This window comes from Protopterus annectens, chromosome 9.part0 (genome assembly GCF_019279795.1).
Source record: "Protopterus annectens isolate FY-2018-M chromosome 9.part0, PAN1.0, whole genome shotgun sequence".
NCBI lineage: Eukaryota > Metazoa > Chordata > Ceratodontiformes > Protopteridae > Protopterus > Protopterus annectens.
Window position 1 is genome coordinate 1811107834 of NC_056743.1, and position 26566 is coordinate 1811134399.

At 44.6% G+C, this 26566-nt stretch overlaps 1 protein-coding gene across 1 annotated transcript in view; it reads right to left on the minus strand.

The window, feature by feature from the left end:
• LOC122812280 (venom factor-like) overlaps positions 1–26566 on the minus strand; it is a 2973268-nt gene that overhangs the window by 726662 nt on the left and 2220040 nt on the right. The window contains exon 24 of the mRNA XM_044084681.1: positions 3940–4143. Within this exon, the coding sequence (XP_043940616.1) occupies positions 3940–4143 (204 nt within the window). The remainder of the gene's footprint in view (positions 1–3939; positions 4144–26566) is intronic.

Consider the following 26566-nt stretch of genomic DNA (forward strand, 5'->3'; position numbering starts at 1 on the left):
TGATGGGAATAAACTAGAAGATGGGCTTTAGTGACAAGCTTTTATTAGGATTTGTGTAAAGCTAAGTGGAAATGGACACTGAAAATGTTAGACAGAATAATGAACAGATTTAACGAGGGGTATAGTAAATGTCTTGGTCATTTGCAAATACATACTTTTTTGATAACCTAATGTCATTATAAATTTATATTCAAAATGGATAAAGATTGCTATTGTGGTTGTTATATTGTTGTTTTTGTGATATTTGTCCAAATGTCTGTTATACTGAATGCACTTATGGTTGGTTGTTAAAAAATAAAATATTAAAAAAATGAGGCATGCAGTGTTAGCTAATTGCTGTGCTGAGCAGTGCATGTCTGAATCACACTGTGCATCAGACATCTCCACATGCACCATGCAACAGTGGAGTCTTGAGGGTCACAACCATCATCTTTTAAACAGGTGCAGGGGTACATGCAGACATAGGGCTTAGCACACTATCAGGGGATGAGGGAGCATAGGTTATTGAAGGAGGAGGAGAGATATGTCATTGGGAGAGGATGTGCCTGCATTAAATATGATCTTCTCAGTGGTGGGGTGGGACCACAATGGTGGGATTGTGCAATGGTGAACTAGGATGAGGGTAATGGGAGAAGCATTACGTGACTCTGATGCATGGGCCTGATACCATGAACACTCTGCAAGCCCAGTTGCTCCCCTGTACAAAGGCAATGCAGAAGTGGTTGAACAAAGTACCCCCCTGGAATTCTGCATCATGAAAACCCTGCCAGTGCTTCAGGGATGGGAGTATCCCTTCCATGGCAGATATGGATTGTTTACCTTGCAATGGTCCTCATATGCATCCACAAAGTGTATGCACACACCTATGGTGAGGGACCAAACTGGAATGCAGAACACTGATGGCAGCAATGGCTATCATTCTCCTGGATGTGGGCACTGAAGTCATGTGGCTCACAAAGGAGCACACAGGGCCAATACTAGCATTGTGCCTATACCCCATTGTCTCTTACAGGCCATGCATAACACTATCTCCATTTCCATGAGTATGTAGGATTGATGGATGGCGCAGTAGTGCAGCGGTAGCATTGTCTCCTCACAGCAAGAGGTTCTCCGGTTTGATTCTTGGCTGGGGTGCCTTCTGTGTGGAGTCTGCATGTCTTCCATGCATTTGTGTGGGTTTTCTCCTGGTACTCCGGTTTCCTCCCACATTACAAAGACATGTGTTTGGAGCATTTCTCCCTGGGCATCCACTGAAAATTTTCTTTGTTCCAAGTCAGACTTTCCCGGTTAACAAATGTTAAATAAATAAATAAATTAAATGTAGGAGTAGACTATCTACAGATTACAGCCCTGCACATCTGCCATTTTAGGTTGGAGATCGCACTCATGTGAACAGCATGCTGGGACAGTGGTTGATGCCTTCTTGCACTACTAGCCTGCCTTACTGTGAATATGGAAATATGAGAAGTAATGTGCTTATCCCTTTTTGCTGGAGTGAGATGAGATTGTCAGTGTTACCTGAAACTGCATCTCAATTTGTATGTCAACATCATCATCATACCACAACAGGGGACTGGCCTAAGCCTTCTGTTTTTGCTCAGCCTCTAAAGGTACTATGTGATTATTTGTGGCCCACACACATCATGATCCATGGCATGTAAGCTACAGACAACTGCATCCTCACATCTATAATTAACTCCTACTTGTGAGAGCAGTTCATCATGTCAGAATGCCCTATGTATCTGTCAATATGTGTCTGAGTCAGTATGTGTCTGGGTATGTATGTTGCTGGTTTCCATGAGAGATGTGAGGTGTCTGGCTACTTCCAGAGCCATTATTAATATCTCCTGGTATGATACCTGTCCTGTCAGCATCACCATGGAGGGGAGCCAGAAAAGATTCTTCCTCACTCAGGGCTCATTTGGGTGAGGAAGGCCCCCTCCCCCATTTCACTATGTTCCACTCCTATGTTGTATTTTCCTTTTGAGCCTTTTTACCTTGTCATTTATATACTTCTGACACTGACATTGGGTGTGGTTCCTCCCATCCACTGCACTGACATGGCTATGTGGGTAGGAGGCGTCTCCTCACTTAAAAAGCTGCTGCCCCATGTTCTGAGTCCCTGTAGCATGACAATGCTCTCTTAAGGGCTGAACTTGTCAATTGTCTGCTGTCTATACCCTTTGGAGGACATTCGTATGCTTATGGGGGGGGGGCAATACATCACAGAATGTATAGGCATGTATGGGTGCAAAGAGGTAGCTATACCATAGTGACAGTTACCTAGCAAATACATAACCTCTGGGTATGATAGAATGGATAGAATGTGTGGATCTCAAATGTTCTGCACACTGCAGAAGGCTTCACGCATGTGGAGGGGTGGATGTCTAGCATTAGTAGGCTGTCATCCCTTGCTAGATGTGTATATGAACAGGCACAGTGTGTTACAAATGTTGGTGTTACAGAGGCTATGGTTATTTAAAACTACTGTATTGTCTCCATCTGTGGCACTGGTTTTGTGCCATGTTAATTTGTACAATAAACACCATATGAAAGAAGGGAAATCACATCACCCTCCACTATGTATATTATACTTTTACATATGTCATTACTATGGTTTTAAAATAATTTTCTTTATAACATCATGAAGACAATATGCACTATTACTTTGTTATTGAAAAGAGAACACTAAAATGAATAGTGCCTAATCCCTGCATTTTACATTTCTACTTCAGCATACAGTTTATACAACAGCAAAAATTGTCAACAGTTGACTGAAGGCATTTTGAATATTCAGCAATAATGGTCTCATGGCTTCTGCATTTTCTGACCAGGGTATAATGTCAAATCTTATTTGAATATCTATAGTACATTGTTTCACATATTGGGGAATTTGGTGTAGAATAAACTGGGATTAGGAGTTGACATAATGTTTAAATTGTTATCTAACAGACACAACTCAGAGGGTTTGATCTTCACCTTTGAGGGAAATTGACTAGGCCAAGGTTGTGGTTGAAAATGCTTAGTACTTTCCAAAGATGTTGTTGAAGCCTATGAAATCTGAGGTAGCTGTGCAAAGTACAGATTCTAGATCTATGAAAGAGCACGATTACAGTATTGCTGTTTACAGACAACAATAAATTTGCAAAATAATGAAAACAAATTAAAAAAAATTACCATGGCACGTTTTAATATTAATTCATCCATCCATCCATAACCCCTTTTTCCCATTTTTGCACATGGATTTGGGGTGTCACTTTACCAGTGATAATCATCTAGAGCTATTGTTTACACCACCGGGTGGCTAGCCCTTCTACTGACTCTGTTTCATGTGAAAGGGTTTTTACATTTTTCTTCCTTTGCTTTCAGGGGGAGTGTTCTGATTATGAAAAATAATGTTTGCAAAGAAGACACTTAAATATTTTAAATTGTGTTTGCACTTGACGTTTTACTTTCGACAAATGTTTTGCTTACAGTATGGAATTAATATAGCTTTCTTAAGGGACAACTTGCAGACAAAATGGAATTAACATAGCTTTCTTAAGTTACAACTTGCAGACAAAACCATCTGCATTATCTAGTTCTCTGAACAAATGATGCTTTATAACTGACAGCTAAATTACATGACCAGCAGAAGGACTATTTAATATCAAAAGAGGAAAAAAAAAACATTAACAGTTTTTATACTAAAAACATGCAAAGTGATGATACAGGCAGCTTATTTTTTAAATTTAAGAAAACCCACCATTTAGGCATTAGTGGAAAATAACAGGTTTCCCAGAGTGCCTCCGAATGCCTAAGGGCAGTCTGGTATCCCAGTAATACTCACCTGCTCTAGTATTATTGCATACTTATTTTACATTTGATTCAGTTCTAAAATAATAATGTTATGTGTGAAAGTATTTAAATGGTACAAAAACAGTTCAACAAGGTAATTACCTGTCTTAATGTTTTCAACTGCCTTCTTTCTGCTGTCAACCCCAAGTAGGTCCCATTGGTTGGTTTTATCCATGTAGTGGGTCAGGATGACATTGGTGGCCATGCCTAATATAGTTTGTTCAACACAACCAGATGGAATTCTAATGAGTTCTGTTAAACGAGATGGATCCAAAGAATTTAGGAGCGTTTCTGCTATAAGATTTCCTGGAAAAAAGAAAACATCACAATAACCTTAGGTTTAAAGAATGGAAACTTTTTAATTGATCTTTTCAATGCTAGTGTTAATTATAAACAAGCAATATTTCTAAAATGTAGATCAGACTTTATGACAACCTCTGTTTTGCATTATTTGTGAGAACTGCTTTCCTGTGCTGCCTCTTATAGCTCTCCATTATTTTATCAGCATCCACAGTCAGATGAATACTACTTTTGGAACATCATGGCATTCATTGCAGGTGCAGTAGAATATATGCAGTTCTAAAGGGTTGCCAGTTATTGAAATCTGCTCAAAAAGTTGATATGTACTTATAATCCCTGTCATAGAAGTGGTTTTATCTGATGCCTCACAGGAGGGTGACATCAAGGTGGTCAATGGATCTCAAGTCATAATCAGAACTGCCAATGTCTGTTTTGCCTTAGCCTTGGACAGGATGCCCCTAGCTGCTATTAATGCCTCCAATTTAACAACACTATTTGGTCCAAGTATTCTCCGAACACAAGGTCTACATCAGTGTCCAGCCACTGTAGCTAAGGAATGCCCTGAAGATGAAAGAAGAAAGTGCAGTTGTATAAGTTGCAATTACCCATAACAGTAGATGTTCAAATGTCTTACTACTGCAGTAGCTTATGGATTTTATTCTCCAAGGAAAGAGCAACCAGCCAGCTTCTCAAAGATCCATTCCTCTCTCACACAGTCACTCTGGCTTCACACAGGATAAGTTATTTTGGGAGGAAATATAAAGAAACCAGACTGGCTAAAATCCTCAAGACTTTCTTGCCCCTAAGTGAAAAGGGCAATTCATCCCAAATTAACAAGCATATAACAATAATTAGAAAAAACAACCCCTGTAAACTATATACAACAAAGAGAACGGTGTGGGGGGGTACTACTACTGCTACTGTAGCAGTGAGGGCTTTGAACATTTACTGGTGGGGTAAGTACAACATACACAATGGTACTATTTTCATCATTATTACTGCTGCAGCAGTCTACGGATACACTAACATAGCTTATCCAAGTGGGAAGAAGGAAGGATAGGAATCCAGGACCCCTGGAGAGTGGTCCTAGCTAACCCACTCCTTGATTTAAACAAAGGAATCTGGTAGGCAATTTCTTCTATAGGAATATACAGAGGATCACATAGTTATCTCCAAAAGTCTTTTAGAGTCCACTACTTTCCAGTACGCAATCAAAGAAAAAAGGCTGTCGGAGAGAAAGCCTTTACACTGCCTGGATATGGTACACCATGGTGGGTATAACAAAAGGCAATAGCCGAAGACAACTAAATGGAAACTGCCAGAGTGATGTTGTTGTCCTTTCTTGGTACAAACATAAACAATAAATAACTGCTAGGCTTTTCTAAAGGACTTGATTTTGTCAAGATATTACCTGAACTGCTAACACTTGTCCAGAGTATTGCTAAAATGTATATCCATGATTCGGAGTTTAGGATATAACACTAGGGAATTGATGACTAAATTAAAAATCTGAAAAGTTTGTGCCTGAGGGAGATTTCTTCTCACAGACACACTATTCCAAAAGTAGTCCAAAAATAATTGACCAAGAGAGATTGCAGGTTAGATAGTAAATAAAATAATAGTTTTCCATATAAAGAACCTTACATATGCTAGTAGTGCAGGTTCAGATGAAAATGTGGTTAACTTTTGCAGCAGAATGTTATAATCCCAGGAAGGAGCAACCTGAATGCAAGGTAAAAATCTGGTGAAAACTCCTATCACAGAATGTTTTATTAAGAAAACATTAGGAAAAAGAAAGGATCTAGCATGGAAAGGAAAATATGGTGGAAACATATCTTCTGTTTAAGGAGCTCATGCGAGGGGAAAAGTTTCTGGCATTAATCAGTCCAGTTTTTGACTTGAGCAAGTTCTTTGCATTTGGCACAAGTGTGCAAAGGTTCTGGGCAGTCTCTGGCAGTGTGCCTTACACTTGGAAGTGCTCGCTAACAGCAGAGCAAGTGTTTTACATTCCTGGTGGTGTAGGGCACATGGAGGAGCAGAATGATGACCATACTGACATACAGTACCATCGCATTTCTTTTCATTGGGGGCCTCTAATCTACATGGCCAGTTCTCCAAGTTGTCAGAGATGATCCAGGCAGTCTTAAATGATACAGCAGAGCTGAATGAGGTCAACATAAGACAAGGTAAGCAAAGGCAGCTCCCTCAGATGCTATGGAGAAGCAACATCACACGTTGAGTGTACAGAAGGAAATAACCACAAGGCACACTGAACAACTCTCTAAGCTGCATCAGTGGTCTTTCAAACCTGAGTTCAGGCTGGTTGATCTACAGAATAGAAGTCAGTGAAACAATGTACAGTTTATTGGTCTGTCAGAAGAGAAAGAAAAAGAGGTGCCCGCTTTTGTGAAAATGCACCAGCTCATTATTGTAGAGAGAGCTACAACCTGACCAGGCATTTTATTGTTCATTTCATGGACTACAACATTAGGGAAACTGCATTAAGACTAGGCAGAAAATTTCCACAAATAAAATACCCTAGGGAAGCCAAGAACAAATGGATGACCAGGTAGGCTGCCTTAATAAAGGTATGGTGGGATGTCGGTGAAGAAGCTGGGCTACCGGTAAAGCCTTGAGAAAGGCTGTGCGCACCCGAGCGCTTGTGGTTGAAGGCTGAGTAAAGCCTTTAGAAAGGCTTCGTATACAGGTCGTAGTTCTGGCTGGTCAGGTCGCCTGGTGAGAGGAACCGCTAGTTTAGCAGCTAGAAATCAAAGATGAAACACATAAAAAAACAGGCAAAACAACGTAAATGTGGCTCGGCTAAGGAGCTCTGCTCGCCGTGGTGGCAGAAAATCAACGTAGTCGAAGTTCAGATTCTAGAAGGTCGTACTTTATTGAAGTAAAAAGTACCAGAAGTACAATCACCATCGAAGCGTAGTTCCTTAATGGAAAGAGTGATCCAGAGGATTTCCTTTTATAAGAGTACCTGGGGGTGTGTCAGTGGGAGCCAATCAAGTGTGGGTGAAAAAACCTTTATTGTGATTGGGCACGACAACTTGACATCACACCTTACAATCTGATAGGTTAGATACCCTGAGCCAGTTCATACGTGGTTAGTAGAATCACTATAAACCTACAATAGTGAAGTTCGGAGATTAGCTAAAATTAGCTAAAAAAATTTAGTTAACTAAAAATAGTCTTGCTGTAAAAAAATCAACCCTTGCTGGTAAAATACATTGTTAGGCTACACTTTTCGAAATCTTCGTCAGGATGGTGGACGACCTAAAAGAGCATAATAAGCAAAGTCAAGCTTACTAGAGAAATAGCAACAACATGTATGTAAAATAACATGTATGTAAAATAAGAAACAGGCTAGAAAAACAAAAAAATAAGAACCAAGCTAAATATCCAAAAAACAAGATACAGAAACTAAAAAGAAAAACAAAATAGTGAAAAATTCTTAAATAATGGATATCAATAGAAACTAATGTATTAAGATATGGAACTGAATGAGGGCTGTTAATTAAAAAACAATCTTAAAAAGTCACTGATATGTAACCTGAAAAGCTAGAAAGACATGAAAAAAAGTAATACTGAACCATTGTAGAAAACATGAAAGACATGAAAGATAAAAAAATATATATAGATGAACCATTGACCAAAAACAAATGAGTCCAAATTTGCCAGGGGAAGTATCAGACCATGGGCTGGAGGTAGACTGGTGAGATCAAAACTGGCTGTCGCAAGAAAGGTAACATTTCGTTGGTAAATCTGTTAGAGGTCCAGGCGCAGAGGTTGTGGTATACGGTGTTGTATCTTTCTGAGATACAAGACTGGGGTCAAAGATTCTGCATAGTTAAGGCCTGGTCTTTTCCTTGCCTGCAAACGTATTTGCCACTCAAGTTCCCTCTTCTGAAGCAGCGAGTTGTGGTCCCCGCCTAGTGGGGATTTAGGGATGTGTTCAAGAACATGAAATTTGAACGTATTGTGTCCTAGGTTCCTGAGAGCATGCACTGCCAGCTGGTTTGTCACTTTCAAGTATTTTAAGTCATGCAGGTGTTTTGCTATCCTCGTTTTAAGGGAGTTGACCGTCTTGCCCACATAGAAAGCATTGCATTTGGTGCACGCTGCCCTGTAAACCACTCCTGTGACATTGCAGTCGCCTCTGACATTAGGTGTGTAGTGTCTCCTGCCATTGAGGCAGTAAAAGCCTGCGGCACCACTCATGTGTCTACAGTAGTGGCAGGGCGGCTCACTGCAGGCAAAGGTACCAGGGTTGTCAAGTTTAACTTGGCAGGGGTGTTCCAGAAATCCCTAATGCTTCTCCCTTTTCTAGCTGTAAAGGAGGGTTTCTCTGGAAAAATGTGGCCAAAAGACCTGTTATTTGTGATGATGGGCCAATTGTCCATTACGATCTGGATGATGTCTTTGTAGTCCATAGAGAAGTCCAGGATGCAGTTGAACTGGAATCTAGTTTCTGGGGTGGTCTGGATCCTGGTGTCTGTTAGAGCCCTAGGGGCGCCAAGTTGGTGCTGGCTGATGATGGGGTCGAGGATCCTGTTGATTAGCCCTTCTGAGTAGCCTCGGGCTAAAAAGTCCATTTGTAGCTTTTGAATGTTGGTCAAGAAATCCGTAAGGTCCTGGGAGACTCATGCTATACGGATCCCTTGCAATTTAATCATGCTCACCTTCTGTTAGAAGGGTGCATACTGGTGACATGCAGAAAAAAGTTTACCCTAGTGGGTTTTTGATAGAGGTTGTGTGTCAATGTGGTGGAGCCTTGTTTCTTCCTAAGGTAAAGATCCAGAAATTCAATCTCCTCTGTACTTTGTTTGTTTGTAAAACGCAGGAATGCGGTGGTGTTCTTGATATAAATGAGGAATTCCTCCAGTTCAACCTGGTTACCCTTCCAAACCAGGAAAATGCTGTCGATAAACCTGTAGTAGCATGCTATGTTGTTAAAAAAGGGGGAACCATATATGTGGTCCTGCTCCCACTTCCTTAGTGCCGTGTTTGCCAAACTCGGGGCCATAGCCGCTCCCATAGCGATCCCAGTGCTCTGGCGATAGTAGTGCCCATTGAAGTGGAAAAAATTGTTCTTGAGGAGCAGGGAGAGGAGCCTACCCAAGTGGTTCACTTCCCCTGGTATGGCCATGTGGTCCTTAATGTAGGCTTCAGCCATGGCTGCAATGCAGAAGTCATGTGGGAGTACCGTGTAAAGGGACTCCATATCGATGGTAACCAGGATCCAGTCTATGACTATGGCTATGTCCTTGTTTTCTGTGAGAGGTTTTACGTGGAAGTCCAGGTAGAGAGCTATGGTTTCCGTGACGGAACCTCCGCTGGCTACTACAGGTCCATATGGAAGGTCTGCAAGGTTTTTGTGTGACTTTGGTATCCCAAAGAACTGGGGAATCCTTGGGTGGTGGATGGAGAAGAATTCTGCAAGCCCTTCGTCAATTAGGTCCATATCCTCTAGCCTCGAGATTTCTGTTCTGATGTCCTCGTATGCTGTCAGCACTTGGTTGTGATCTACGCTGTCATAATACCGGTAGTCGTTGAGCATACTCTGGAGCTTGTCATTGTAGGAGGTGGTGTCTGTCACTAGTATCCCCCCACCCTTGTCAGCCTTCACAACCCTTCTCGAAGGGTCTGAGCTGAGTAGTTTGAGGGCTGCATATTCTTCCTTGTTGGTGTTAAAAATCCTTTTTTTCCTCTGTTTGCATAAGAGAGACCTGATCTTAAGTTCACACTTGTCCTGAAAAGCTTGTATGACCGGGTTGGGAGGGGGGCAAAAGTTGCTTGGTTTTTTGAATTTAATAGTTGGAACAGTCTGGTGGTCCTGAGGCTGGTCTTTTTTACCATGTTGGTAGAAATATAGCTTTAGCTGAAGTTTCCTCGTGAAGAGTCGTAGGTCTATTATCGTTTTTGGGAGACTGGACCGACCCTGAGGGACGAAAGTGAGGCCTTTTTGCAGAACCTGTAGCTCTAATTGGGAGAGTGGTGTTCTGGAGTGGTTCCATACCTGGCCTCTGTGTTTTCTCTTTTCTTTTGGGGTGGGTGGTTGCCCGAGAAATTTCAAGTCCCTCTTGCCTTGTCAGTTGTGGTTCCTCCTCCCCGGTTGATACTGTGGGGAGTGTAGGGGTGGTGGGGCGCTGACCTCTATCGAATGGGTCCCTTGAGGTGGGGTCTCTGGGTTCCTGTGGGTTGTCTTGATGCTCATCCCGAGGGACGGCCTGGCTGTCTTGGTAAGGCCTGAAGCTTGTATCTGTGGAGTCACCGGCATTCCTGGGGAAGTGGTCTGGTCCCTGTGGAGCAAGGGTCCAGGGTGTCTAGAGCCCTCCGAAAATCCCACTGGTGAAGGTCCTGAGAAGGACCTGGGTTGGCCGGCAAGCCCTGAGAAGGGCCAGGGCCTAACAGTGGGGTGTTGGTACTTAGCTTGACCCCTATGGAGCTCTGGCTTTCCGATGGACCAACTCGGTCTAATGCAAGAGAGCATTCCTTGTTGGAGAGGGCCATGTCCCTTCTCAGTTTTTTGAGCCTCCTTTCCTTGATTTTGCCCTCAAAGATGGTGAGCCTGTCCTTAATCATAAGAAAGTGCTCGTTGAAGGAGGGGGACTGTTTGCAGTTGGCCTCAATGGTCTCCAGGATGGAGGTAAGTCTCTCTCTGTGCCTCCGGTTGTGCTCAAGGAGCAGGTTGAGCAGTAGTGTGCTAGTATCCTCTAGGGTTTTGTACCAGTCTTGAATCAATTGTGCGTCAGAACCTCTGAAAAAAGGCTTCTAGTAGATGGTGAGGCCTTTTGGAGTCAGGTTAAACTGTATGCACGATGCGAGATAGAAATGTTCCCATTTAACACAGATAAGGCTTTTTAGGGTGTCCTCTAGTTGCCACATGTGGTCCGATGAAGAGTCAGTCTCTGGGTTGTTCTGCTTTGGGTGTTCTAGTTCAATGTTGATGGCTGGGGGTGTCAACAGGTCTTGTAACCACCTGGTGTCCATGGCTGTGTGAGTCCTCAGACAAAAATTACACCAAGGTACGGGTGCCCTTGGTGAAAAATGTCCAGCAGGAAAATGATTGTCTGTGGGACTTGGGTATTTAAGCTCCTATGCAGAGGAGGAAAAATATCCACAAATTAAATACCCTAGGGAAGCCAAGAACAAATGGATGACCAGGTAGGCTGCCTTAATAAAGGTACGGTGGGATGTCGGGGAAGAAGCTGGGCTACCGGTAAAGCCTTGAGAAAGGCTGTGCGTACTCGAGCGCTTGTGGTTGAAGGCTGAGTAAAGCCTTTAGAAAGGCTTCGTATACAGGTCGCAGTTCTGGCTGGTCAGGTCGCCTGGTGAGAGGAACCGCTAGTGTGGCAGCTAGAAATCAAAGATGAAACACACAGAAAAAACAGGCAAAACAACATAAATGTGGCTCGGCTAAGGAGCTTTGCTCACCGTGATGGCACAAAATCAACGTAGTCAAAGTTCACATTCTAGAAGGTCGTACTTTATTGAAGTAAAAAGTACCAGAAGTACAATCACCATCGAAGCGTAGTTCCTTAATGGAAAGAGTGATCCAGAGGATTTCCTTTTATAAGAGTACCTGGGGGTGTGTCAGTGGGAGCCAATCAAGTGTGGGTGAAAAAACCTTTATTGTGATTGGGCACGACAACTTGACATCACACCTTACAATCTGAAAGGTTAGATACCCTGAGCCAGTTCATACGTGGTTAGTAGAATCACTCTAAACCTACAATAATGAAGTTGGGAGATTAGCTAAAATTAGCTAAAAAATGTAGTTAACTAAAAATAGTCTTGCTGGAAAAAAATCAACCCTTGCTGGTAAAATACATTGTTAGGCTACACTTTTCGAAATCTTCGTCAGGATGGTGGACGACCTAAAAGAGCATAATAAGCAAAGCCGAGCTTACTAGAGAAATAGCAACAACATGTATGTAAAATAACATGTATATAAAATAAGAAACAGGCTAGAAAAACAAAAAAATAAGAACCAGGCTAGATATCCAAAAAATAAGATACAGAAACTAAAAAGAGAAACAAAATAGTGAAAAATTCTTAAATAATGGATATCAATAGAAACTAATGTATTAAGATATGGAACTGAATGAGGGCTGTTAATTAAAAAACAATCCTAAAAAGTCACTGATATGTAACCTGAAAAGCTAGAAAGACATGAAAAAAAGTAATACTGAACCATTGTAAAAAACATGAAAGACATGAAAGACAAAAAAATATATATAGATGAACCATTGACCAAAAACAAATGAGTCCACATTTGCCAGGGGAAGTATCAGACCATTGGCTGGAGGTAGACTGGTGGGATCAAAACTGGCTGTCGCACGAAAGGTAACATTTCGTTGGTAAATCTGGTTGAGGTCCAGGTGCAGAGGTTGTGTTATACGGTGTTGTATCTTTCTGAGATACAAGACTGGGGCCAAAGATTCTGCATAGTTAAGGCCTGGTCTTTTCCTTGCCTGCAAACGTATTTGCCACTCAAGTTCCCTCTTCTCAAGCAGCGAGTTGTGGTCCCCGCCTAGTGAGGATTTAGGGATGTGTTCAAGAACATGAAATTTGAATGTATTGTGTCCTAGGTTCCTGAGAGCATGCACTGCCAGCTGGTTTGTCACTTTCAAGTATTTTAAGTCATGCAGGTGTTTTGCTATCATCGATTTAAGGGAGTTGACCGTCTTGCCCACATAGAAAGCGTTGCATTATGTGCACGCTGCCCTGTAAACCACTCCTGTGATGTTGCAGTCACCTCTGACATTAGGTGTGTAGTGTCTCCTGCCATTGAGGCAGTAAAAGCCTGCGGCACCGCTCATGTGTCTACAGTAGTGGCAGGGAGGCTCACTGCAGGCAAAGGTAGCAGGGTTGTCAAGTTTAACTTGGCAGGGGTGTTCCAGAAAGTCCCTAATGCTTCTCCCTTTTCTAGCTGTGAAGGAGGGTTTCTTTGGAAAAATGTGGCCAAAAGACCTGTTATTTGTGATGATGGGCCAATTGTCCATTACGATCTGGATGATGTCTTTGCAGTCCATAGAGAAGTCCAGGATGCAGTTGAAATGGAATCTAGTTTCTGGGGTGGTCTGGATCCTGGTGTCTGTTAGAGCCCTAGGGGTGCCAAGTTGGCGCTGGCTGATGATGGGGTTGGGGATCCTATTGATTAGCCCTTCTGAGTAGCCTCGGGCTGAAAAGTCCATTTGTAGCTTTCGAATGTTGGTCAAGAAATCCGTCAGGTCCTGGGAGACTCGTGCTATACGGATCCCTTGCAATTTAATCACGCTCACCTTCTGTTTGAAGGGTGCATACTGGTGGCATGCAGAAAAAAGTTTACCCTAGTGGGTTTTTGATAGAGGTTGTGTGTCACTGTGGTGGAGCCTTGTTTCTTCCTCAGGTAAAGATCCAGAAATTCGATCTCCTCTGTACTTTGTTTGCTTGTAAAATGCAGGAATGCGGTGGTGTTGTTGATATAAATGAGGAATTCCTCCAGTTCAACCTGGTTACCCTTCCAAACCAGGAAAATGTCGCCGATAAACCTGTAGTAGCATGCTATGTTGTTAAAAAAGGTGGAACCATATATGTGGTCCTGCTCCCACTTCCTTAGTGCCATGTTTGCCAAACTCGGGGCCATAGCCGCTCCCATAGCGATCCCAGTGCTCAGGCGATAGTAGTGCCCATTGAAGTGGAAAAAATTATTCTTGAGGAACAGGGAGAGGAGCCTACCCAGGTGGTCCACTTCCCCTAGTATGGCCATATGGTCCTTAATGTAGGCCTCAGCCATGGCTGCAATGCAGAAGTCATGTGGGAGTACCGTGTAGAATCACTCTAAACCTACAATAGTGAAGTTTGGTGATTAGCTAAAATTAGCTAAAAAATGTAACTAAAATAGTCTTGCTGGAAAAAAAATCAACCCTTGCTGGTAAAATACATTGTTAGGCTACACTTTTTGAAATCTTCGTCAGGATGGTGGACGACCTAAAAGAGCATAATAAGCAAAGCCGAGCTTACTAGAGAAATAGCAACAACATGTATGTAAAATAACATGTATGTAAAAATAAGAAACAGGCTAGAAAAACAAAAAAAATAAGAACCAGGCTAGATATCCAAAAAATAAGATACAGAAACTAAAAAGAGAAACAAAATTGTGAAAAATTCTTAAATAATGGATATCAATAGAAATGAGAAGTTATGTACCTACCATAATGTTCCATGTTAGTTGTCTTCTCTCGCCTTCTTTCTTGCTGGATGGGTTCGGAGCCCAACCTCGGCTCCAACTCGGTCACTACTAAAGCTCGAGAGCTAATTTTTCCGGCTCGAGGCAACCCTATATCCCATGATGCTAGGTGGTAACTCCCCAGATCTCGTTTGGAAGCTGAAAACCCAGCATAGGCCAAATAGTCCTCCAACTGGAAAGGAGGAGGAAGGAAGATAAACCCCCAAAGGTCGCTATCTACACTATAGCTACCCTAGGACCACCTAGATGGTGAAAGAGGAATATAAGGACCCTTCAAAGAAGGGAAGATCTTTTCGGTCTGTCCAGGCTAGGGGGATGGTGGGTGGGATGCAAGAAAGAAGGCGAGAGAAGACAACTAACATGGAACGTTATGGCTCTTGCTACCCCCATAGTGCCTTTTTTAGGCAAGGCTCAAAAGACAAACCCACCTCCATAGGTATCACAAGGGATAAGAAACTAAGAGTAATGCTACTCAACTCCAGAAGTCTAAACCTCAAAATGCATGCACTCGAAACTCTCCTTAGCATGGAGAACATCGATATCTGTGCAGTAACAGAAACCTGGTTCAGGGCTCCTGAGAGCACCCCAGCACTACCAGGTTATACCTCATACCATGCTTTTCGGCCCCAAAACTTGGACCAAACCACAAAAGGAGGGGGAGTATCGATATTCATCAAAGATACCCACACCTCCAGGTTGGAGGCAAAGCACGAAGCATCAGAGACTATCCATGTGCAACTAACAGTGGGTAAAACTGCCTTCCAGTTTATAGCCTGCTACAGACCACCCTCCCAAACCCAGGAACCCCACTCAGCCTTCCTGAGAACACTGGAAAATATGAAGGTCTCTCCAAGCACCATTATATTGGGCGACTTCAACTACCCAAACATAGACTGGGAGCATTACTCTAGCTCCAACACCCTAGCCCAAAGGTTCCTAGAATTTATAAACTCAAATGCTATGGAACAACTTGTTACCACTCCAACAAGAGGGGAAAACATACTGGACCTGATCATCACCAACATGGGGACTCTATGCTCCAGACCAGAAGTGTATCCCTCACTGGTAAGATCAGACCACAAACTAATCTCACTGGATATTCACATCCCGACCCCACCCCCTGCCCAGAAAACCACAGTGAAAAACTTCTCTAAAGCAAATTTCACACTCCTCAAAACCGAGGTGGAATCCTTCAAAGCCCCTGGACCTGTGGAAAATACGGCCCAGACCGCAGAATCCTTTATAAACGCATTCTATGAACACCTTCAGGAATGCATGGATCATGCGATCCCAAATAAAACCAAGACCCAATCCTCCAAAGGCAGACGTCCTGTCTGGTGGACCCCAGCCATAAACAAACTATACAATAGAAGGAGGAAGCTACTAAATGATAGAGCAAAATCCCAAAAAGGGAAGGCATCACTGATCAGTATTAGCAAAAAACTATGGGCACTCATGAAATTGTCTAAGGCCAGCTTCGAGAGAAAAATTGCACAGGACACTAAGGATAATCACAAGGCTTTCTTTAGTTATGTTAGGAACCTGGTGGTAATTCCCAGATATGCTCATAATTAGTCCAAAATGACAAAAAATACACTGAACCCACAGACATTGCCAAAATACTAGCTGACAGGTTCAGCGCAAACTCCCCACCAAAGGGCAAATATCTATCCCAGCAGAGTGCTGCCCCCTGACATCTCAGATGCTCAGGTAAGAGCCGCCCTCTCTAAAGCAAAAAACACAGCATCAATGGGACCAGACGGTGTCCCGGGCTGTGTCCTACATGAACTCCAAGAAGAGCTAAACCCAAACATAAAACTACTGTTCAATCTCAGCCTTACTACAGGATATGTGCCCAAAGAGTGGCGTGCAGCAACAGTGGTCCCTCTCCATAAAGGTGGTGCCTCAACAGATCCTGGAAACTATCGCCCATAAGCCTGACTAGCTTGGTCTGCAAAGCTATGGAAAGGATCATCATGGACCTCATAAATAAAGATATTGGGGACCTACAGGCACTGGATCCTACCCAGTTCGGCTTTGTTAAGGGCAGATCCTGCCTCTTAAACCTGGTTGATTTCTTTGAAACAGTCACCAAGGCCATTGACGAGGGGAAGGTGGTCCACACAGCCTACCTGGACCTCGCAAAAGCCTTCGATACAATACCCCACTCTGGCATTATAGATAAGGTCACCAGCTTAAATATAAACCCCTATGTCACTAGATGGATTGCAAACTGGCTCAAGGACAGAACCCACATGGTTAGAATTGCTGGAGCCATGTCAGACTCCAAACCAGTTACAAGTGGTGTCCCACAAGGCTCAGTCCTGGGACCTCTCTTGTTCGGTATATATTTCTCGGAGGTACAGGCCAACACGGAAGGACTGTGGCTGACCAAGTTCGCAGATGACCGCAAACTGGGCGCCACAATCGATTCTCCAGCTGACACAAGCATCCTCCAAAAAGGCCTCATAGAAACAGACAACTGGTGCCAGAGCCATGGCCTCAAGCTAAATGCCAAAAAGTGTATAGTCATCCCCTTTGGCAAAAACAAAGTGCCCACAAATTACCACATAGGTGGTAATCCATTAAGTACAGAAGAAGTAATTAGGGACCTGGGGACCCAAGTTGATAGCAATCTCTCATTTGACAACCACGTGGCCAAAGTGGTTAGAAAAACATTTTATATAGCCCACCTAATCAGGAAGGGATTCACATCTAGATCAGGGGAGGTCATCGTGCCTCTTTACTCATCCCTCATCAGGCCCATAATTGAGTACAATGCCCCTTTTGGGATGTACCTTACCAGACACCTGCAGCAACTGGAAAGACCCCAAAAGTACCTCACCAAGAGGATCAAAGGGCTCAAACAGATGCCATATGCTGCCTGGTTAAAGAAACTCCAGCTCTACTCAGTGGCATACCGCCTGTTCAGAGGCGATCTGTGCCTGACGTATAAAGCCATGTCCAACCCGGAATTAATGGACATGCTGCACCTAAGAAAATCCAAATCCCATTGAGCTACGCGCTCGAGAGACTTCAACCTCAGCACTGAAATAAATAGGACATGCTGGAGGGACAGATTCATAACCCAGAGGCTCCCTTCACTCTGGAATACAATCCCAGTCCAGGTTAGGCAGAGTCCCTCATTGACTCTCTTCAAGAGGAATCTTGATGAGTGGATCGGAGATCGTAGGTTTACCCCGGGTTTCACTTCTGTGTCACTGTTAGACAGAGGTACAGTACACTAACCTCGAAAAGGGTATAGTAAAATAAATTTAAAATGGGTGGCGAAAGCCAAACACATTCTGGCTAGGCTTATAAATGCTCTAGGGCAGATAGCTTAGTATGAACCTATGAACCTATGAACCTATGGTAGGTACATAACTTCTCAATGTTAAGTTGTCAATCTCGCCTTCATTCTTGCTGGATGGGACCGTGTCCCTAGCACCTTCATCCTGGGTGGCTCATTGGAACAGACTCTTGAGAACGGTGGAACCAAAATTTGCCCTGTTTCTGGAGGCCATGTCCAATTTGGAATGCGAGACAAAGGTATGAGGAGAGGCCCATGTGGCTGCTGCACAAATAGTGTCTATCGGCAGTCTAGCTTGAAAGGCTGTTGATGTAGCTAGTGCTCTGGTTGAATGGGCTCTTGGCCTAGAAGGCAATTGTTTACCTCTGAGATGATAAATACAAGTGATCACAGAAGACAGCCACCTAGACAGGGTTATCAGATACTGGAAGGCCTTTTTTATTATCTGCATAAGATAAGAAGAGTTGATCAGATTTCCTGATTTGTTTAGTTCTGTCCAAACAGTATCGGAGCTGGCGATGAATGTCCAGACAATGTAGTTTTTGCTCCGCCCTGTCTGAATAATTTGGGAAGAAAACTGGGAGGTCAATTGACTGATTTAAATTTGTCTGCGAAGCCACCTTGGGTACAAAAGAGGGGTTAGTTCTTAGAGAAACTCTGTCTTTGTGAAAAACTAAATAAGGAGGACGAATGCATAGGGCATGAAGTTCAGATACTCTCCTAGCTGATGTAATAGCGACTAGGAAGAGTGTTTTCCAGGAAAGTAATTTCAGTGAACAGGAAGCTGCAGGTTCAAAGGGAGATAGAATCAAAGATGATAAAACTAAGTTTAGATCCCACTGTGGTGGAGGATCTTTGATAGGGGGCTTGAGTAAAAAGATACCTCTAAGGAACGCTTTGCACAGCCTATGGGACATGATGTTGCCATCCGACAGACCTATGTGAAAATTTGAAATGGCTGCCAGCTGAACCTTCACTGTGGAAGAAGAAGATCCTGAATGAAAAATTTCAGCTAGGAAATCCTAGACCGAGTGAATAGGGGCAGTGAAAGGATCTATATTTCTAGCCTTTGCCCAGAACGAAAAACGTTGCCATTTACTAGCGTAGAACCTTCTAGTGGAAGATTTAAGGGAAGCTAATATAATATCCCGGACGGGATTTGAAATCATAGAAAGCCTGGCTAGGGATGGAAGAGGAGCAACCAAGCAGTGAGGTTGAGAGAATGGTGGGATTGGTTCAGCTGCCCCGACGGATGGGTCAAAAGATCTGGCACTGGATCCAGATGCCAGGGCTGCTCCAAGAGATAACGATGCAGGAACGGAAACCATATCTGTTGAGGCCAATAAGGGGCAATGAGAATCATCTTTGCTCTCAAGGCGGTTGCTTTCTGAATAACTTGTGTTATTACCGGAAAGGGGGGAAAGGCGTAAAGAAGTCCCCGAGGCCAATCATGGACTAGAGTGTCTCTGGGGGGATGGCCTGGAAGGGGGAAGATGGTGAGGAAGTCGGGGCATTTGCTGTTTTGAGGTGTAGCAAAAAGATCGCAGCAAGGAAGGCCCCACTTCTGAAAAATCTCTTCCGTCACAGATTGTTTGAGAGACCACTCATGTGGCATGAGAATAGCTCTGCTCAACCTGTCTGCTATGATGGTGGACTTCCAGGGGATATGCGTTGCTATCAGAAACCGCTGAGAAGAGATCGCCCATTGCCAAAGTCTGAGTGCTTCTCGACACAGGGGATAGGACTTGGTTCCGCCCTGCTTGTTGATATACCACACTACGGACATATTGTCCGTTTGGATTGCAATAGTCCCCAGGGGAAGAGAGTCGTGGAGGGCTTGCAACATCAAAAGCATTGCTCTCATCTCCAGAACATTTATGTGCAGGTGGCATTCGAAGGGTTGCCATGTGCCATGGACTGTCCTGCCCTGAAAATGCCCCCCCACCCGATCAGGGAGGCGTCCGATGTGACCGTGGCGACCAGGGTGGGGGGGTAAAGGATCTGCCTTGGTGGACTTGAGGGGACACCATCCACCAAGACAGATGATTTTTTGCAAGCTGGAGTTATCATGATCTTGTGAGTCATAGGGAGTTGTTGGAAAGATCACTGGGCAAAAAGCATCCACTGAAGGAGACGCATGTGAAAACGGGCAAGAGGAAGGAGTGTGATGGCAGCCGCCATGAGACCTAATACTTTCAGAACATACCTGGCCTGAATTTTGTTGATCTGAAGAAGGAGATGGACATGATTTTGAATATCTAAGACCCTTTGCTCTGTTAGCCTTGCTGAGAGCTGCATGGTGTCCAGTTTGGCGCCTATAAAGGTAATAGACTGACAAGGCGACAAAGCAGACTTTTCAAAATTTATGGAAATTCCTAGCTCCTTGCAAATGTGAATGGTGTAATCCCTGGCCTGAAGAAGTTGACGCCTGGTGGTGGCAGTGAGGGGCCAGTCGTCTAGATATGGAAACACCTGGAATCCTTGACGTCTCAGGTGAGCCGTAACCGCTGCCATACATTTGGTGAACACTCTGGGGGCTGTAGTGAGACCAAAGGGCAGGGCTCTGAACTGGTAATGACTGGCCCCCAGCCGAAAGCGGAGAAACCTTCTGGATCACCTGTGAATTTTTATGTGATAGTACGCATCCTGAAGGTCTACTGAACACATCCAATTGTCCTTGCTCAAAAGAGGTAGAATGGACTGTAGCGTGACCATCCGGAATTTCGTTTTTTTTACAAACTTGTTTAGTTTGCTGAGATCCAGTATTGGCCTCCAGTCCCCTGTTTTTTTGGTACCAAAAAGAACTTTGAGTAGACTCCGGATCCTAGTTGGTCTGCTGGGACTGGTTGGATGGCTCTCTTTGTTAGCAGTTTTGATATTTCCAGTCCTGCTTGTTCCCTTAGACTGGGTGGAATGTCTGGAAGAGGCCCCTTTCTCTGAGTTGGGGTTTGGATAAAGGGAGTTTTGTAGCCCTCGGATATGATCGACTGTATCCATTTGTCTTGAGTAAGGGAGAGCCAGGCTTGTGGGTACAGCGACAATCTTCCCCCGACTGCCTCCGAAGGTGGACAGTCGGGCAATACCTCAGGGATGCTGGAAGGGTTTGTCAGAGAGAGGCTCTCTGCTACCCTGATTCTGCAGACCCCCTCTGCCTCTTGGGCGGCGTCTGTTGTTGTTACCCCCTCTGCCTCTAGGGGGAAACTGACCTCTTGCGTCAGGCGTGACTCCTTGAGATTTGCAGAACCACATTTTTCCACCCTTTTGACCCTTAGGGTATGGTCTAGAAGGGGTGGAGAAACGAACTCCTACGGCAGAAAGAGTTTTACCATCTTGCTCGCATCTGGTCAAGGTCTCTTTCACTTGAGGCCCGAACAACGCCAAACCATCAAAAGGGGAGTTAGTGAAGGACGCCTTGAAGGGGTCCGCAAAATTGCAAAGCCGCATCCAGGCGTCACGCCTTAAGGCTACACCTGTGCCTGTGGCCCTATTCGCTCCATCGGCTGCATAGGAAATGAGCCGCATGGAGGAGTTAACAATGGAGTTTAAGGTTCCTAGCTGTGAGTTAATTTTGTCTTGGGACCCAGCAGCTGACGGATCCTGTAAAACCTCACCCAGCTCTTTAAGAACATCTCTCTGAAGGCGGGTGAAGTGACACAAATAATTCAGCGACCGCATGGCAAAGGTCGCTGATGAAAACATCCGCTTACCGTACCTATCCATAGTCCTAGATTCCTTGTTAGGAGGATGGATAGGCACTGAAGGATCGGCTAGTTCCTTCTTGGTGGCTGCAGCCACCACCATGGCATCAACCGGGACACCTTTGCTTAAAAATTGTTTATCAGATGGAGCTGTTATAAATTTGGAAGGCCTCCGTGGGGTGGTTTCCACCGAATCAGGGGCCGTCCATGCCTTCCGTGTCACCACTTCCATAAGGGGGTCGAAGGGTGGAGACACCCAGGAGGTGGAGGGTCGAGAACCAAATGCTTCCAGGTAAACCGACTCGTCCTCGGAAGGATTAACGGAAGACCAGTTCCCCCTCTGTTTAAGGATTTCAAGGATGTCTGAGAAAGAGACATCCTCAGAGGGGGACCTTGGGGATCCTTCCGCCTCATCCAAGTCGGTATCCAATGTAATGGACTCAGGGGAGTCCACATGCTTCCTCTTACATGTCCTCTTGCGGGGAGGTTCACCTGACGGGTCAGGAAAAGCCTCGGAAGAGGAAGAAATTCCCAGTGGGGAAACCTGAGGCGTTGGATCTCTAGGTCTGGGAGCAAGAGTGTGGGAAGAGATGTCAGCAGGCACTGTAGTGGGAGGAGCTGATGGAGCTGACCATTGACCAGGCTCTGGGGCTAGTACGCTCCTCATCACTTCGAAGGCTCCTCTATCAGGCAGGCCAGAGGGCTCCCGCTCCGAAGAACTAGGAACCCCGGGCCGCACCGACAGGGACGGTTCCGCAGCCGATGTCGGGGCTGAGCTCACCAGCGCCGGCACTCCGAGAGGGAGAAGGGGGTCAGACAAAGGTCCAATGTCACTCGCACCCTCGGAGCCGGCAAGAGAGTTCAGGCGCCTGGAACCCTCAAATGAAGGCACGATGGAGATCAGAGCAGAGGATGACGGAGCCGAAGGGAGAGGTATCAGCTCCGACGCCGCAACTGTCACGGCTCCGAGGAGCTCCGGCTCCAAACTCTGGTGGAGAGTCAAAGGACGAATAGTAGGCAGAGCTGATATAGCCGCTGTCTGATGAGATGGGCTGTGAAGCATTTGGGCCAGTGCCTGAGACTTTAAGAGTCTACTGACCACTCTCTCAAGGTCATGGTCGACCGAGAAGAATGGCTCCGATGGCTCCGCTCCGAGAGCACGGGTGACCTCGGAGCCGAATGGATGGATTCCAACAATGGGGATCTGGACCTCTTTCGTGTAGAGGGTATCGAGATGGGTGGAGCCGTAGACGAGTCGGCTCCAGCCGGAGCCGACTGTGAAAGTTGAGTCTCAGAGGTATCGGCTCTGAGTGGAGCTGATGCAAGAAGCTGCGCTGCCGACGCATCAGCTCCAGCCAGAGCCGATCGAGTTGCAGATGGTGAGCCACCAGCCGAAGGCTTAGAACTTGGAGCCGACGGTTTGGTTGGCTTCGAGGGCTTCCCCGGCAAGGACTTAGCTGGGGAACCCTCGGGCTTCAATAAGCCCCTTAAGATTAGTTTATTCCTGCGCTCCTGCAGGACTCTTGGACTGAACGCATGGCACACAGAACAAGAGTCCCGCAGGTGCAGGGGTCCCAGGCAGTAAACGCAAGAAGTGTGACCGTCTGTCAGAGATATCTTCTGACAGCACGAGTCACACTTCTTGAAGCCTGAGATCTTTGTATCCTTCGACATAATGCTGTCGAAGTAAAGGGCCAAATTTAAACAACACACACACACACACACACCAAATCCAAACAGACAGGGATACAGGGATACAGGGGTACACACACAGACCACACCCACAGCACAGAATCCCTGTGAGAAGACTAGGAAAGGAGCAGGGCCTAAGGCCTAACCTAGTGGAAGGGAAGAATAACTGGGATAAGGGGACAAAAAATAACACTAACGGGGAAAAATTGTTAGTTTAACCGTTAGACTAAGCTATACTATGAAAAAAAGGTGGGAAGGCTAAGTAGAAAGAGAGAGATTTTGAAACAAAATCTAACACTTACCAGGAGCCGGTAAAAAAGCACCTCGCTAGCGAAAGCGGCAAACGAGATCTGGGGAGTTACCGCCTAGCATCATGGGATATAGGGTTGCCTCGAGCCAGTAAAACTAGCTCTTGAGCTTTAGTAGTGGCCGAGTCGGAGCCGAGGTTCGGCTATGAACCCATCCAGCAAGAATGAAGGCGAGATTGACAACTTAACATCTAATGTATTAAGATATGGAACTGAATGAGGGCTGTTAATTAAAAAACAATCTTAAAAAGTCACTGATATGTAACCTGAAAAGCTAGAAAGACACGAAAAAAAGTAATACTGAACCATTGTAGAAAACATGAAAGACATGAAAGACAAAAAAAATATATAGATGAACCATTGACCAAAACCAAATGAGTCCAAATTTGCCAGGGGAAGTATCAGACCATGGGCTGGAGGTAGACTGGTGAGATCAAAACAGGCTGTCGCACGAAAGGTAACATTTTGTTGTTAAATCTGTTAGAGGTCCAGGCGCAGAGGTTGTGGTATATGGTGTTGTATCTTTCTGAGATACAAGACTGGGGTCAAAGATTCTGCATAGTTAAGGCCTGGTCTTTTCCTTGTCTGCAAACCTAATTGCCACTCGAGTTCCCTCTTCTCAAGCAACGAGTTGTGGTCCCCGCCTAGTGGGGATTTAGGGATGTGTTCAAGAACATGAAATTTGAACGTATTGTGTCCTAGGTTCCTGAGAGTATGCACTGCCAGCTGGTTTGTCACATTCAAGTATTTTAATTCATGCAGGTGTTTTGCTATCCTCGTTTAAAGGGAGTTGACCATCTTGCCCACATAGAAAGTGTTGCATTTGGTGCACGCTGCCCTGTAAACCACTCCTGTGACATTGCAGTCGCCTCTGACATTAGGTGTATAGTGTCTCCTGCCATTGGGGCAGTAAAAGCCTGTGGCACCACTCATGTGTCTACAGTAGTGGCAGGGAGGCTCACTGCAGGCAAAGGTACCAGGGTTGTCAAGTTTAACTTGGCAGGGGTGTTCCAGAATGTCCCTAATGCTTCTTCCTTTTCTAGCTGTGAAGGAGGCTTTCTCTGGAAAAATGTGGCCAAAAGACCTATTATTTGTGATGATGGGCCGATTGTCCATTATGATCTGGATGATGTCTTTGTAGTCCATAGAGAAGTCCAGGATGCAGTTGAACTGGAATCTAGTTTCTGGGGTGGTCTGGATCCTGGTGTCTGTTAGAGCCCTAGCGGCACCAAGTTGGCGCTGGCTGATGATGGGGTTGAGGATCCTGTTGATTAGCCCTTCTGAGTAGCCTCGGGCTAAAAAGTCCATTTGTAGCTTTTGAATGTTGGTCAAGAAATCCGTCAGGTCCTGGGAGACTCGTGCTATACAGATCCCTTGCGATTTAATCACGCTCACCTTCTGTTTGAAGGGGTGCATACTGGTGGCATGCAGAAAAAAGTTTACCCTAGTGGGTTTTTGATAGAGGTTGTGTGAAATGTGGTGGAGCCTTGTTTCTTCCTCAGGTAAAGATCCAGAAATTCGATCTCCTCTGTACTTTGTTTGCTTGTAAAACGCAGGAATGCGGGGTGTTGTTGATATAAATGAGGAATTCCTCCAGTTCAATCTGGTTACTCTTCCAAACCAGGAAAATGTCGATAAACCTGTAGTAGCACGCTATGTTGTTAAAAAAAGGTGGAACCATATATGTGGTCCTGCTCCCACTTCCTTAGTGCCGTGTTTGCCAAACTCGGGGCCATAGCCGCTCCCATAGCGATCCCAGTGCTCTGGCGATAGTAGTGCCCATTGAAGTGGAAAAAATTGTTCTTGAAAAGCAGGGAGAGGAGCCTACCCAGGTGGTCCACTTCCCCTGGTATGGCCATGTGGTCCTTAATGTAGGCTTCAGCCATGGCTGCAATGCAGAAGTCATGTGGGAGTACCGTGTAAAGGGACTCCACATCGATGGTAACCAGGATCTAGTCTCTCTCTCTATGGCTATGTCCTTGATTTTTCCTCAGGTAGAGATTCAGAAATTTGATAAAATTTGGAAACAATTTCACCATAGCAAGGTCACCAGTTAGAGAGTCCCCAGATTATAGCAATGCTCTCTACATGAAAGGTAAACGATGGTACCATAAATAAGAAATCTGAAAGACATGGGGTGTCCTGTCAGCTGCGGTTTCCAGACATGTTAAACATGAATTTAGTTGGCCGAATCACAAACTTTGATCTTCTGGATGAAGTGGAGGCTTTCAATACTGCAGCATGTGGCAGATAATCACAAGAACCCTTTGATACCAATGGAGATGGAGTGCAAAGGCAAACACTCCAAATGTTCATCCAGTTCTACCTTCAACTATCCTGGAAAATCTCCTCCAGGAAAAAACTATGCCCCACACATAAGGACAAATCAGAGGGTGGGCTTGAGACTCTCAGTCAGGTCCTCCCTCTCTCAGAAACTTTTAGCCACTAAGAACAGGTTTGCACACTTGGCTGACCTCAAAAAAGAGAAGAAGGAAGACAACAGAGGTTTTCTCACTCCAGATCTCACCCTGCCAGAACTGGACCAACTAGACAGTATAATGTAGACAGGCTGCTGTGGGCACTGTAGCAAAAATTACCACTGGATCATCACATACTTGAAGGTACTGTTGGTCTGAGTATTAATATTAATTTGGTCACTTTTCCCTTCCAGCCGATATACAGCCACTTAGATGTCATTAGCAGGAGTAACACTATTGATCCTCAGACTGGGTCACTTACACAAAATAATATGCAATTGTATGTAAGTTCTGATTACTCTCCTTGTGAGTTTTTCTTGTTGGCATGTGCTCTAAGGTTGTTCTTTTTCTTCCTACAACAACTGCCTTATATAGGCTGTTCCAGCTTTCAACTGTGTGCAGGTGTTTTTCAAAAAGTTTTCTGATCATGACAGCCTTAAGGGATGTACTCAAGACTTGGATGAGGGGATGCAGGCTATTTCCTGGAATGTTACGGGACTCTTTGCAGCAATTAAGAACCATTGAACAACTTCCCAAAGGTAAGGTACCTGGGTCTGATGGGCTCCCAGCAGAATTTAACCAGACTTTTAAAATGTTATTAAGTAAACCCATATCAGAGCAATTTTCTGAAGGGGAAAAAAGGGTATTTTCCCAAAACATACAGACGGGCAACTTTAATCACTTGCCATAATCGAGCAAATCAT